This window comes from Phasianus colchicus, chromosome 2 (assembly GCF_987193195.1).
Source record: "Phasianus colchicus chromosome 2, bPhaCol1.hap1.1, whole genome shotgun sequence".
NCBI classification, from domain to species: Eukaryota; Metazoa; Chordata; class Aves; order Galliformes; family Phasianidae; genus Phasianus; species Phasianus colchicus.
In genome coordinates this window covers 26032721-26046411 of record NC_143437.1, presented here as the reverse complement: position 1 = coordinate 26046411, position 13691 = coordinate 26032721, and the positions used below count along the sequence as shown (strand labels likewise).

Here is a 13691-nt window from a genome sequence, read left to right as displayed (position 1 = left end):
AGAGTAACAAGGCTTGTTCTTCCTCTGAGGATGTAGCTGGCCAAAAGCACATTCCTGCTACATCATACCCATCCATATTACAACTGTTGGTTTTTTTTTTTCCACCCTTCTGAATTAATCATAGCATATAAGACGAAATGAACTCTGTTCCTTCCTGAGTAAGAATAGGCTTTCTCTTTCCCCAAAATCACCTGACAAGAATATCATCAGATTGGCTAACAGTACTGATGGTGTGATACTTATTATTTTGAATGCAAGAGAAACTGCCCAGGCATTGTGTTTGATTTGGGAGAGGCTTCCTGATACGTGATCTTTAAATTTTAAAGTCTGTTTTGAAGCAGTTCAACTGGAGTTTATTAAAGAGACCTTGTTTCTGAGATCATAAATGTTGAGACTTGTGCTGGTTATTCAGCATAATAAGTAGCTGAAATCCTCAGTCACATTCTGATATGTAGTTCTTCCCTCCCAGCCTGGCTATGTTCTTCTGTTTTGGTTCAAATTAGAGCAGTTTTCCTGGCATTTGCTTCTCAGAAGCGTTGTTGGATGAATGTTCTATATTCTTCCCTGTGGAACCAGACTGTCAGCTAATGTTTTGAACAGCAGACGCTTGTCATGGCTTTTGAGTTTCTTCACTGCAATATATTGTTTGGTCACCTTTTTTGGCAAGTGAAATTGCTTCACATCTTTTGTTTAGTCACTCATGGTGAGCCTGTGTTTTGTGTAGTGTTTGTGTGTGTGTGTGTGTGTGTGTGAATTTCACAGGTTTTTTTTGAAGTGCTGAGTTGACTAATTTTTGTGACCTTAGTATCTGTAGCTGCTTGAGGGAAGGCACTATCTATTGTTTGGCCAAGGTGAGGAACATCTCATGACCAGTGTGTGCAAGCGTTGGCTTCTGTCAAATGGGTGTGAAAGTATTTGTCATTACTAGCCTTCTCTGCAATCAAACTCTATTAAAACAAATAAAACCAAACTCACCTGAAAGGTAACTCTGATATCATAAAATAAATAGTCAAACTGTGACGTAATGGTTCTTTTCTCGTATTTTTGGTTCCTATCACAGGATTCTCATGGCTTAACACATTTAACTTTTTATTCAGATCTTAACAATAACGAGGGGTATTGTGTATAATACTATAAGGGCTACTGTAGCAATAGGTTATTTTGTATTTAAATGAACAGAAAACCTTGCAACAAAAACAACTTACTTCCCTACTACTTTCTAGATGAGGTGTATAAGGCATAAATTTAAAGAATACAAATCTTGCTGTTCGTTCCTGAGTGGTTGCCTGTTTATATTTTACTCATTGTGGTAGTTTGGCAAGATTGGCAGTGTCTGAAAAAGCTGAAGCTGCTCCCACGGAGGAGAATGCGTGGAACCTGCCAGTAGTATTCCTGGTCCATAACTACTTAACCCTTATCCCTCTATTATTCCCTTCCCCCCACACCAGGAGCTGATTTTTAGGACTCTTGAAAAGGGCTGCTAAAATACTCAATATCTACTTTCAGCATTAATATCTGCAATCCACCCCATGCTGTTCTTTCTCTTTTCTTTTTATTGTCATTAAACATTGGAACAGAAAGTTTCCAAGAATGTATTGAAACTTCTAGTGCATCTAGTGATCAGAAGGATAAAACTTGCCAGCAGGAGTTACCTTATTTATTGTTTAATTTCCTTTCTTCCACGCTTTCAGATACCATAATTTCTTATATCTGCTATAATAATGTCCAGTGTTGCTTTTGGCACTTTGAAATACATTTTACTTTGTTGCCGTCCTTCATGGAAGGATTCCATAAGGATTTGATGCAAGTGATGTGGCATGGACATTTCTTAATGGATAATCCTTTCCTAATTTTCCATGCTTTTTTTTGAAGTGAGTGCTTTCTCTCCTCTGTCTTCAGGGACACAAACATTTCTCTGTATATCTTGTTTCACACCTGAAGCTAGTTTGCAGACATTTTTCCAGGGAAGGAGTAGCCTCTTAGACTGTGTATGGAAGTGGGGACTTCTAAATCTTAGTTTAAAGACACACTCATTGAACTTTGAATATAGAAGCAAATAGGTCACAAATAGGTTATTAGCTTTTATTATGGTGTAACTATTAGTAATATACAGTCAGTGCTTTTTAGAGTTCCAAGGAGGAACTTGAAATTCTGGCTGTCAATACTTTTTAGTAAATTAGCAACTGCAGCTTTTAAAAAATATTTTTTTTACAGAATTGCTCTTTGATTGTTTGAAGAGGAGGTCTGCTATCCTCTTCTGCATTATATCTCTGCCACATTAATGAGAATTGTCACAAATTGGAAAAACACGAGGCTGGGCATCTTGCCATTTGGAAGAATCTAATGGTACAGTGAAAAACAGAAAGATATTACATTGTTTGAGGTAGCTTAATATTTGTTCAAGGATCAAATGACTATTCCAACTTTAAAATGAAGGGCCAATACTTGCGACAGTAGATCATGTCATTGACACAAGTGTTGAGTGAGAGACAGTTAGAGGGAAAAGGAACATCTATATTTGAAATTAAAAATACAGGATATTATGTAATAGAAAGGACATACGTTATGTTCCCCCTACGCACCTGGCACTTTCAGTAACATTTCCTGTTACTATAAAAGTTTTGGTATATCCATTTATCCGTGCCAATTTTAAATACCATTTCCATAAGGTGCACATAACTAATAGCATGTGTTTAGGGACAATTTTAATTCCGGCACAAGGCTCCCTTCACAGATAGACTGACGTGAATTTGCAGTGTGGGAGGACTCAGCCTTGTGGGCCGTAGGGAGCCCATATCTCTGGGATAGATGGAGAGATGGAATTCAGCCTGTCTCTGTACAAAGTCTCTAGTTCAAGAGCTTCAAATCTTCTGTTGTTCACAGACAAATATTAACTTTGCTTCTACACGCATTTGCTATCTGAACCTTATTTGTGCATGTATGTAGAAGATCCGTGCAGTTGTGAGGCTTAGGTATTTCCTTTTTTGTTCCTGGCCTTTCACAAAATACATCAAGTATTTCTGGTAATTTTATGGCAAGAATTCAACTGGCACCTCCACCAATATCCCTGAACTCCCTCTGGAAAAGAGTGGTTCTGTGGTTTGGGCTATTCAACACTTTAAGAATGGTATGGACTGTATTGCATTACAGAAGGATGCTGCGAGACTGAATGGCAGGAAATGAAATGGCAACTGAAACGACAGTAAAGTGATGTTAGAGTAATTCTCTTTTTATATATAAAATGATGAACTCTGAGCTGCCCTGTCAGTCTTTGGCACTGTGGAAGGTATTTCCATGTAGTTGCTAAGCATACAGAAGATGAGATTAATTAGTTGTGGGGTAAAGTCAGAACAGAATAACTGGTATAATTTGCCAGTATTTGGAATTCTGATTCCCTCATCTCAGAAAAAATAATGAATAGCAGTCTCTTTGTATTTTTATTAGGTCTGGAAATCTCCCAGTGAATGGAAGGTATTGAAGATACAAAGGTGTAAAATTTTTTTTTTCCTATGTGAAGTATCAAGTAGGTGACTCCACAGCTTAGTAAAGAGCAGACTTGCTGAGGTGGAGTGCGAAGAATGGCACAGAATTTTCAAGGATAACTTTCACTCTTCTGGTATCTAGGCCAACCATAAAAATTATATAGACCAAGCCTCCAACAAAAAAGGCAGCTCTTTGCAGTTTGTGATAGACCTGCAGACCTTGCTGCTAAAGCACTTTGAGAACACAAGATGTGTGGGTTGATAGAGTAGCTGGACAAGAGATTTGTTGTGGGCTATTAAAGAAACAAGCAATGTCAAGCTCAGGAAATACTGAGATGAAAACAGTTGGAGGCTAGAATAAAATTTGGGAGCATTGTATAATTTTAACTATACTGCTTTGAGTAGTATCTATGTTAATTTGGTATAGTTGATATGTAGAGAGTGTTTTTTTGCTTTTTGTTTTTTTCTTTTTAAAAAAAGGAGGCATTTTGCTAGTGCACAGTTCCTTAGCAAATGCTCTCACGGTGATGTGAGAAAGAGAACAGCTGATTGACAGGAAACCATGAAACTGAAGTTTAGTGTACCTGTGTATGTATGGGAACTGCTGAATCACAGCCTGAACCTCTGATTGATCACCTGAGGCAAGCAATGAGTCAGCCATGGGAGCACAGGTGAAGGCAATTCACCTGTGCTGCCGGAAGGGGTGGAGCCTGGCTGCACCTCTCCTAGATCCATTTAAGAGCTGACTACCAGTAGGGAAGGATCTTTTTGGGAGATCCCTCCTCTAGAGTTCCACAGCGTGCCCGTGATACAGGTAAGCATTCTAGCTATTCTCTTTTGGTATAATAACTGCTTAGCCAAACTCTGGTATATTTCATAATTATAACATCTGTACATTCATTGATTATATATGTGTACCGCTTGTCCATGTGTGCCAAAGCTAGTTCTTGTGCATTGCGGTCAATTTATTCGTTTATTATGTTCTTTTCTGTGGTTGCTCTGACTTTCAAAATGGTCCCAATGGGCTGGCTATGGCCTATGTATTGTAAAGTGCTCCCAGGATTGTAATTTACTGCTGACAGCAGCACGTCATATATTTGTATACTCAAATATATGAATGAATGAGAGTTAGAGAGCATTACCACCAACTGGCAAGAGAACCTCTAGTCTGCAAGTGACAGCCAATGCAGAGTTTCCAGATCCATCTCTGCTACTGTGGAGTGGCATAGTGCTGAGCTGGGTGTTTGCTGGATCTGGGGATGCTTAAATCAGACTCAAGGTTTTTTGCATCTGAAGGTTATTCAGAACAGCTTTATAATGAGTCATGTCAAATGGCCTTTGTGAGTTATTTGAACTCTTTTAACCTGTTTGAGACTTAGCTGTCTGGCATTAGTTGACCTGAACAATTTCAGTCACTTGTTTTCATAGGGTTTGGTTTACTGCAATGCAGGTGTTTTCTCTGTAGAAAATCACAATCACAGAATCACAGAATTACAGAATTGCCAGGGTTGGAAGGGACCTCAAGGATCATGAATCTCCAACCCCCCTGCCACATGCAGGGCCACCACCATTCCACCTAATGCTAGACCAGACTGCCCAGGGCCCCATCCAATCTGGCTTTGAACACCTCCAGGGACGGGGCATCCACAACCTCCCTGGGCAGCCTGTTCCAGTACCTCACCACTCTCTCCGTAAAGAATTTCCCCCTGACATCCAACCTATATCTCCCTTCCCTCAGCTTAAAACCATTTCCCCTTGTCCTGCTGTCAAAATACACTTAGAGTTTGCTTTTTTCAGTGATGGGTAGAAAGAAAAGCTGATTAAGGGCCTTGGCAACCCTTAAAGTTCTGTGAAGGCTTTTGCTTGTCTAATTCTTGTAGTTATCGTCACTGTAATGTAGATGAAAATGGTAATGACTGCCTGCAAAATAGAAACAATCTGCTACATAATGAATATTTGTGTCCTTGTTGCTTTTTCAGTTTGGCTTTTTATATTTAAGATGCCATACAGTGTCCAAAATGCTTGTTCTTAATAGTCATTCTGAGTCCACTTTTGAGAAATATCATGCATCTTCTGTATCTTCATTCGAAAGGCTGTGATTTGTCTCATGTAGTGCTGTGCAGTATATATACTTGAAGTCATCAAAATCAAATTATTGGTGCACCAACTCTTCTTTCTGTTGAAGAACACGGAGAATTAACCCTGTCAACTTCCTACTTTGTTTGGTTTTGAGGAAGCAGGATAACCTCACAGAAGTGTGTCAAATCTATATGGTTCTGCAATACCTGTTGAAGAACTTAATTCGTAGATGAAGCTATGTGGCTCCAGAATATTAATGTGTTAGTCCCTCCAGATACTCTTTAGTATCTCCCAAACTACATGATTGTCCTAGTTTTGCTGGGTCATGATTTCTCTCAAGAAGTGGGAAGTTACTCTAAGTTCAATCCATGCCTTCCTCAAATCTCTGCAAGTAGATATCAGCTCTTTAGGAAGCTAACCTCCGGTCAAAATTAAGTTGAGGTTTGAATTTTAGTTTCTGTATGTACGCTTCTTATAGGTATTTTTGTTATAACTTTCTTACTTTCTTATGCAGTCCTCTCATTCTGGTTCTAACTGACCTCTATGAAAAAGAAAGCGTAAAAAATATGACTGAAAGTGTAATATTTAATTAGAGAGCATGAAAGCAGGAATGGAAAAAATTATGACTTTGGAAATATTGAAAGTGCATAAAGGAAAGTTAAAGTGAAAATGATTTCTGCTTTCATCCTTCTAAGATCAAAGTTGACATCTGATGCAGAAAAGGAATCTGTGATGATGTTTGGAAGAAATCTCCGGCAGTTGCTTCTGACCAGCCCTGTGAGGGGTCGTACTTTGATGGGAGTAGATCCTGGATACAAACATGGCTGCAAGTTGGCTATTATTTCACCAACCAGTGAGTTTCAATACAATTTTTTCTTATTATTAGTTTTGGAAGGACTGTTAAAAAAAGATGCATTCAATTATGGGCAAGAGTAGTTTCGAAAAGCTATGAGTGCTGCTCCAAAAGTAATGCCTCCTATTTGTTTTTGTCTATTTGTTTTGCCATTGTTGGCCCATGGCATCAGAAGTGGATGTTGGTAATATGACAGCAGAGGCTGCAGATTCCTTCCAATATCCTATTGCATGTTGTTGCCATGTGACAGGTAGCAGCAGAGGGGCAGTCTGACAGAATAGTGTCTGTCTTGATGGTGTGTATGAAGCAAGGAGTTAGAATTAAATTCCTCTATGCAAAAAAAAAATAAAAAATTCATTGACACTTGCTAAATGTTTCTGGAGACTAAGTAGTGGATATGAGTACAGTGAAGCAGTGAGTGGTGCATTTCAGCAGTGGTGACAGTGATGTGAACGATGAGTTGTGTTTCAGATGGCCATGCAAATTTTCACAAGTGTGGTATATAGGCTCTTGTTCATAGCTGCTGAAGATGCATAGCTAATGATGGTGACTGTTTTAAAAAATAGTGTTTTGTAGTTGAGAATTTGTTCTATGAAATAGCGATGTTGTGCTGTTGTAGTTTTCACAGAAATAAATAGGAGGCATTACTTTAAGAGCAACCTATGTTCATTTTATCAAATAGATCTTTGCTTCTTTAAGTTCTTAGTGATTTCCACACATCCTGTCTTAGAAATACCTTTCTTCAGATGTAAAGTTAAATTTTTTGCATATAGATTCTAGTGTCTCTTGTGATATTATTACTCCTCAATACAATAGAATTTCAAATTCCCTCAGCCTTCTTGAATATAGATTCAAATAACTGTGCCTCTCAATAGTATGCAAAGAGAACACCTGGCATTTTTATTGTTAACAAAGAGTTTGAATTTAAGTGCTTTCTATAACTTAGCTTTTTCCTGGGTAGCATCTTGAACATCTGGACACTTCATCAGACCTTTTGGTTAGAGTTATGCGTTAATGTGAGAAGTCAGAGATGTTTTACCTGCAGAGCTTATTTTGTTCAGTTTCTAGATGGATAAAAATCATAGCCTTTCCAGTGCATCCTAGTCTGATCTGGGGATCCATGCTTTTTTAGGTGCTGTGAGGAATCTTTTTTCTTTTGTCTTTGATTTTTGGCTGAGAATATACATACCTAGTGAGGGAATAAGAGAAGATATGCTCTTAATGTGTCTTAAAATGGCAATGAAATGGAGGTGAATAGTTTGCATTATACTGTTAGCTATTATGTTTAATATAGGCTTATTTCCAAATTTGTTATGGGAATATGGCAGGAGCAAGCCTTGAAGTTCTAGAGCTCCTGTGTTACTTGTCCTTAAAATGGATTCCTAATTTTCGTCTCTCTTTAGTGGATCTCTTTTAAAACAAGTCAATAAAAATTAGTAGACTATAGCATTACATATTTTTTGCAGTGAATTTTGTTCTCTTTGATAATATTAAGAGTATAAAGTATTGTATAATTTGCTGCTCATTATTTCTTATTTGGATATGTCCTCAGGGAAATACAAAGTGTATCAATTTATCTAGCTTTGGCAGCCAGAGCATTTTTATCCTTCGCCTACCATACTTTTCATCTAATCAGAGACAAAAATAAAAGATGTCATATTAAAAAGCTTTATTTGTAAATCATCGAATTAACTTCAGTAATTCAGGAGCCTGGGAATGTCTTTTTTAAAGAATTATTAAATAGCTTTTTCTTGCTGTTGTTGTTCTAGGTCAGATACTCCATACCGATATTGTATACTTGCATTCTGGTCAAGGATTTCGTGAAGCTGAGAAGATAAAAAGGCTTCTGCTACAGTTCAGGTATGCTGAGGAAACTTATTATTCTTACTCACTAAAGATAATGAAAACTCTTTACTCACTGATACTGGCCTTTGGGTAGAATCAAAATACTATGAATTTTAATGGAATTATTCTTCTGAGTAGTTTAGAGCTTTTTCTTATTCTGTGTTCATGCTTTTTACCCTATGCATATGATAGAAGGATATGAAATGAAGCAATGAGTATGACTAAGATTGCATGCTATTAATGTATTTCCATAAAGCTCTGTCATTCTATTTATATTTAGGATTAGAAATTAACATTAAGTTAAGGAACAAGTTTAGACGTGCTGTCTTCCCTTCTTCCCACCCTGAACCCACTCATTGATCCCTTCCTATTCCAAAAGCCAGATATAATTTTTGAAAGAAGTTTGTTAAGCAGAGGAAATCCTACCCAGATAGATCTCCGATGGAATAGCAAACAGGGGGAACACAAAAGGTTATCGTATTACATGCTTTGGGAACCCCAATGGGCAGACATCTTGTCCAGTGAATCAGCTGCTGAACTGCCAGGGTATATGAGCCAATTTGTTTTTAAGCATTGGGTTGGCTTTCAACACCATGATTTGATGACTATTTGTCTGTACTGGGGCAGTCAGAGACATAAGCTGTAACTAAGATTCTGATTGCTTGGGCACCTACCTTTTTTGTGATTTATAGTAGATGATGGAAATACCAGGTAAGTTGGTCTGAGGACTGTAAATACGTGACCTTTCTTCTATAAATATCAATATTTTTTTAACTCTCCAATTTCATTACAAATGAGTGACATTTTTGACTCATCTCTTTAAGTTGCATTGAAAAGCTTTTAAGCAAAATGTGGTATTACTAGGAATATGTTTTTTATTAAATGCAGCCACTATATTATGTAAAATAAGATGTATAGGTCATTGTGCATTGAGCATTGTGTGAAAAAGTGTAAAAGAATAGTTGAAAATTGTTTTTTTTTCTACCCCATTCAAAGCTGTAGCACTGTTGTGATTGGCAATGGCACTGCCTGCAGAGAAACAGAAGCTTACTTTGCTGATTTAATTATGAAGAAATACTTTGCACCACTGGATGTTGTTTACTGGTAAGATTACTTTGGATTTTGTGATGCTCAGCTGTTCGACCTATTTTAACCTAACAGCTGTTTTTAAGTGTAATGTTTAAGTTATTCTTTTGGTTACTTTATCTGTGTTTAAGTCAAGCTTGATCCATCCTTCTAGCCAAAGGAAAAGGGGTGTAGCTCTTTGGAGCATGAAGGTAGATGAGACTCGCTGAAGCAGTTTTTCTTTCTGAAGTTTGTTCTGTTGCTGTTATCACACTGAAGTGTGTGAGAATTGTAGCTCAAGGATCATGTGTTCATTTCTTGATAAATCAAGTTATATTCCAAATGATAAACCGTGTGTTATCTGACTGTTGTATGGAATACTTATTAATTCCCTGGATATTAATTTGTCTGGGATTAAATACCTTGTATATAGCTAGCAGAAATTAGTGAAGGTATTTATCTTCTTTAATCTTAAAACATTATCCATTAGTTTGTCAAATTCTAACTATTCTACCTTTGGATTGTATGGAACTGTATTGCTTTCTTTTTTTCCATGCAGAATTGTGTCTGCTGCTTAAGAGACAGGGATTTTCTGATGTTGTTAGGCAGTGTTTCTGTTGTGGTGGGTTTGGTGGTGGTTTGTTTCTTTTTTGAAGGGGGAAGGGACATAGCGGGGGGGAATGTGTATGGGTTTTTTTCTGCAAAGGATGGAGACTATTCAAACTTCTGAGAAATTATGCTTCAGGAAACCAACTCTAAAACAGTGGATTTTTATAGTCAGTAGAAAATGAAAAGCACTTCATACTGTGTGTTTTTTGGCTAATATTTATGTTAATTTTGTTCACTTTATGTAGTTTAAAGATCGATTATGTTAACATAAGCGTTTTGTCTGAAGGTAGTAATGATCTGGTATCATATACAAAATAAAAATAACTGTTTAGCCTATACAGGAAAAAGATATTTCTGCTATTCTGTGGCAGATCATTTTCATATTATTTTCTTGGGTTGCTTTAATAATTTTAATATTATAAAGCAAGATTATAGAATCTGCAAGATAACAAGGTATTGATGGGGGGACAGGGAGGTGGCCAATAGCCTTTAGAAGTGAATAAAAGCTTTAGGAATCAGTATAAATTCTCTAAGGCAGAAGTCATGCAGGTTACCAAGTTAGTTGCTTTTTGTTTTAGTATCTGATCATTTTCTACCTTTCGTTTTTTCCAAAACTTTTGATGATATTTGTAGGAAAAATAAAAGGGCTGCTCCAAAAGTAATGCCTCTTATTTTATTATGGCGGCCCACAATGTCAGAGATGGATGTTGGTGGTGTGCATGACAGTAGAGGTTGAATCTTCCCACCAGTATTGTATTACGTATTGTTGCTGTGTGACAAATGGCAGCAAAGAGATGTCTGACAGAATGATGCCTGACATAGAATTGTGTATGAAGCAGTTGTGTGTAATTGAATTCTTCCGTGTGGGGAAAAAATGGCATCCGTTGATATTTGTTGACACTTGCTGAATGTTTCTACAGACCAGACAGTGGATGTGAGCACTGTCAGGTAGTGTGTAGTGCATTTCTGCAATAACAGCATGAAAGACAAGCTGTATTCTGGATGGTCACACCACAAAATGAGGAACATCTTGATCAGCTCATCTGCATGAATTGGCAGATTATGTCCAGGGAACTGTGTACAGAGCTGAAAACTGGCCTCAGTGTTTTGGAAACAATGGTGGCAATGTTGGGATCTCACAAAGTTTGCATCGGGTGGATCCCACAAATGCTCACACAGTAGGAGCAGAAAGAACACTGTATGCAAGTTCATCAGGGCCTATTAAACAAATACAAGGCTGAAGGTAATAGTTATCTGGATCACATCATTACTGGTGATGTGGTATTGCCACTGCAAGCTGGTGTCAAAATGGCAGTCTATGGAGTGGTGACCTGTGAATTCCCCATTAAAAAAAAAAAAAAGACAGCTTTTAGAAGGTGAAGTAATTTGCAGACTTCTGGGGAAGGAAAGAGATGATCCTTCTAGATTTCCAGACATGTCATCATGCTCTGACTGCTACGTTATGATGTGGACTTAGCTGAAGGCTCAGACTTCCAGTGCCAGCCTAAAGAAGAAAACCTTTTTTCTGCAGCAGTAAAACACCAGGCCCCATACCAGTCTGAGGAATTTGGAGCATATTATCAGTTTTGGCTTGGCTGTCCTACCACACCAAATGTATAGTCTGGATTTAGTGTCTTCTAGCTTCCGTGTGTTTGGACCGATGGAAAAGTAGATTGCGTGGACAACGTTTTCCTATCAGGGATGCCAGAGGTGGGTCACCTCTGGTGCAGATTTATATGAGCATGATGTGCAGGTCCTTTTTTATTGCTGGCAAAAATACATAGCTAGAGTTGATGACTATGTTGGAAAACTTATTCTATCAAACACTGTTATTTTAGTCTTTGTATCTGTTGTAGTTTCCATGGAATTAAATAGATCGCTCCAAAAGTAATGCTTTCTAAGTATATAAATGCAATCTTCACCTTCAAGATTAATTCCTGGGAGTGAAAGCAGTTTTTGTTTTTGTTCTGTGTTTATTTTTTTGTAGTATTGGTGGTTTCCTTGTTTTGCACCTTTGTGATGAGAAGCCGGTTCTTATGTCAGGTTTTGTATGTAGAACTCTGAGATACTGCTTAGAAAATACAAGGTTAAAAAATGTAAGGTGGTGGTTGTGTGGTTCACTATACGTGACACTTGATTCTGTTGACCTGTATGGAGTCATACTGTTTGTGTGTGCCTGTATGTATTTAAGTTTACCAGAGTTACCTATATTTATTTAAGTTTATTCTATGATTCTACACAATAAGCTGGATCTGCAATCTCAGTGTTTAGTTTAACTGTTTAGACAGTTGATTTCTTGATGATTGTGATTCCCATGTTGCTATTTGTGCTAAACTACTTTACGTGCATCTCTTTGCCTTAACCAGTACCACAGTTGCCCAGACATGCTTCTAAATCTTTCAAAATTCCTTTGCTTTCTAGCTCTAGAAAGTCATCTTTTGATTATGCTGTTTTCTCATATGCATTTTTTCACCCAGGGGACAAGTAAGAGCAGTGTATGTAGCCTGAACACAGTTCAGTTTAAGTCTGTGGAAACCCACTGTATGCTTTTGGATCAAGTGAATTTAAATACATTATAGTTTATTATTAAGGGTGTGCATAGGCAATTTTAAATGAAAAGTGAAATTACAAATCAATTGAGTGTTTGTACAGAAAAATAACAAAAACAGGCAAAAAGAAAAAAATCTCACTCACCGTACTGAAACTTACAGAATGCGTCAATTATATTACATGATACCTTTGGCAAAGGATTGTACATCTTTGTAAGGCACTGAACTGTGTGAAGGTGGAAATGCTTGCCTGAAATGACAAAACTGAACTCTTCGTTGTTCTGTGCAAGTTTCAGAGAATCACCAATGGTATTTACATTGACAGTCCTTTTCTTGAAGAAATCCAAATGTGAAATGACCAGACTTTGTTGTTTTATGGTGTCTTAAAACCAAAATTCCAATCAACTTCTTAAGCTATTGCTCAGAAATGACATTCAGAAAAATAGAGTGGTATTGCAGACTTTGGCTTCTCTGGCAAATAACGCCAGTTGAATACTTAGTGATTGCGTGTATGTGCATTACATGCAGAAATATGCTGAAATTCTCTCCAGGGCTCAAATCCTGTGCAATTGTTTCAGAGTTGTGCGTGAAGATATTCCTTGACTTCAGAGTTTAACTCCAATGGGCGTATAACCACAAACCTCAACTATAACACACAGCTAAAAAGGTGAAATAGGGGCAATAATCAGGTTAACTGATTCTCACTTTAATATTTCAGTTGTATTGATATCAAGAGATTTCCCAAACAGTTCTGTTTATAGGAGCCAGTTTTTCTCGACTATTTTATTTGACAACTACTTTATATTTTTCTAGTGCTAATAAATAAACAAATGCAATTTATTAAAATACCAGGTTCTCAGCAATGACAATTATTAATAAAGTTTTTAGTGAAGCTTTCCAGAGGAAGACAAATGAGTTAAGACAATGGTAGGAAATAAGGCATGTGGCACACTTTTTCTTGTGGCTTTAAAACCTGTCTGGACTCAGTTTGACAGTTTTTGATTTAAAGCAAATATTTTTCACTATTTTTATAACCAACACACTTTCAGTACCTACATCCAACCTAAATAACTGCAGGATTCTTTTGCAAGTGCAGTTTTCCTTTTAGAGTCAATGTTTATTGATTTAGATTAGGACTGGACTGTAGCCCAGAGACAGTCATATCTAGTCTTCAGGTTTTTTGTTACAAATCAGTTTTCGTTACAAGGT

At 37.3% G+C, this 13691-nt stretch overlaps 1 protein-coding gene across 2 annotated transcripts in view; it reads left to right on the top strand.

Moving 5' to 3' along the window:
• Positions 1 to 13691, top strand: part of SRBD1 (S1 RNA binding domain 1) — a 126355-nt gene that overhangs the window by 24433 nt on the left and 88231 nt on the right. For both annotated transcript variants that reach the window (XM_031594673.2, XM_031594680.2), the window contains exons 14-16: positions 6257 to 6414; positions 8184 to 8274; positions 9256 to 9363. In XM_031594673.2, the coding sequence (XP_031450533.2) occupies positions 6257 to 6414; positions 8184 to 8274; positions 9256 to 9363 (357 nt within the window). The remainder of the gene's footprint in view (positions 1 to 6256; positions 6415 to 8183; positions 8275 to 9255; positions 9364 to 13691) is intronic.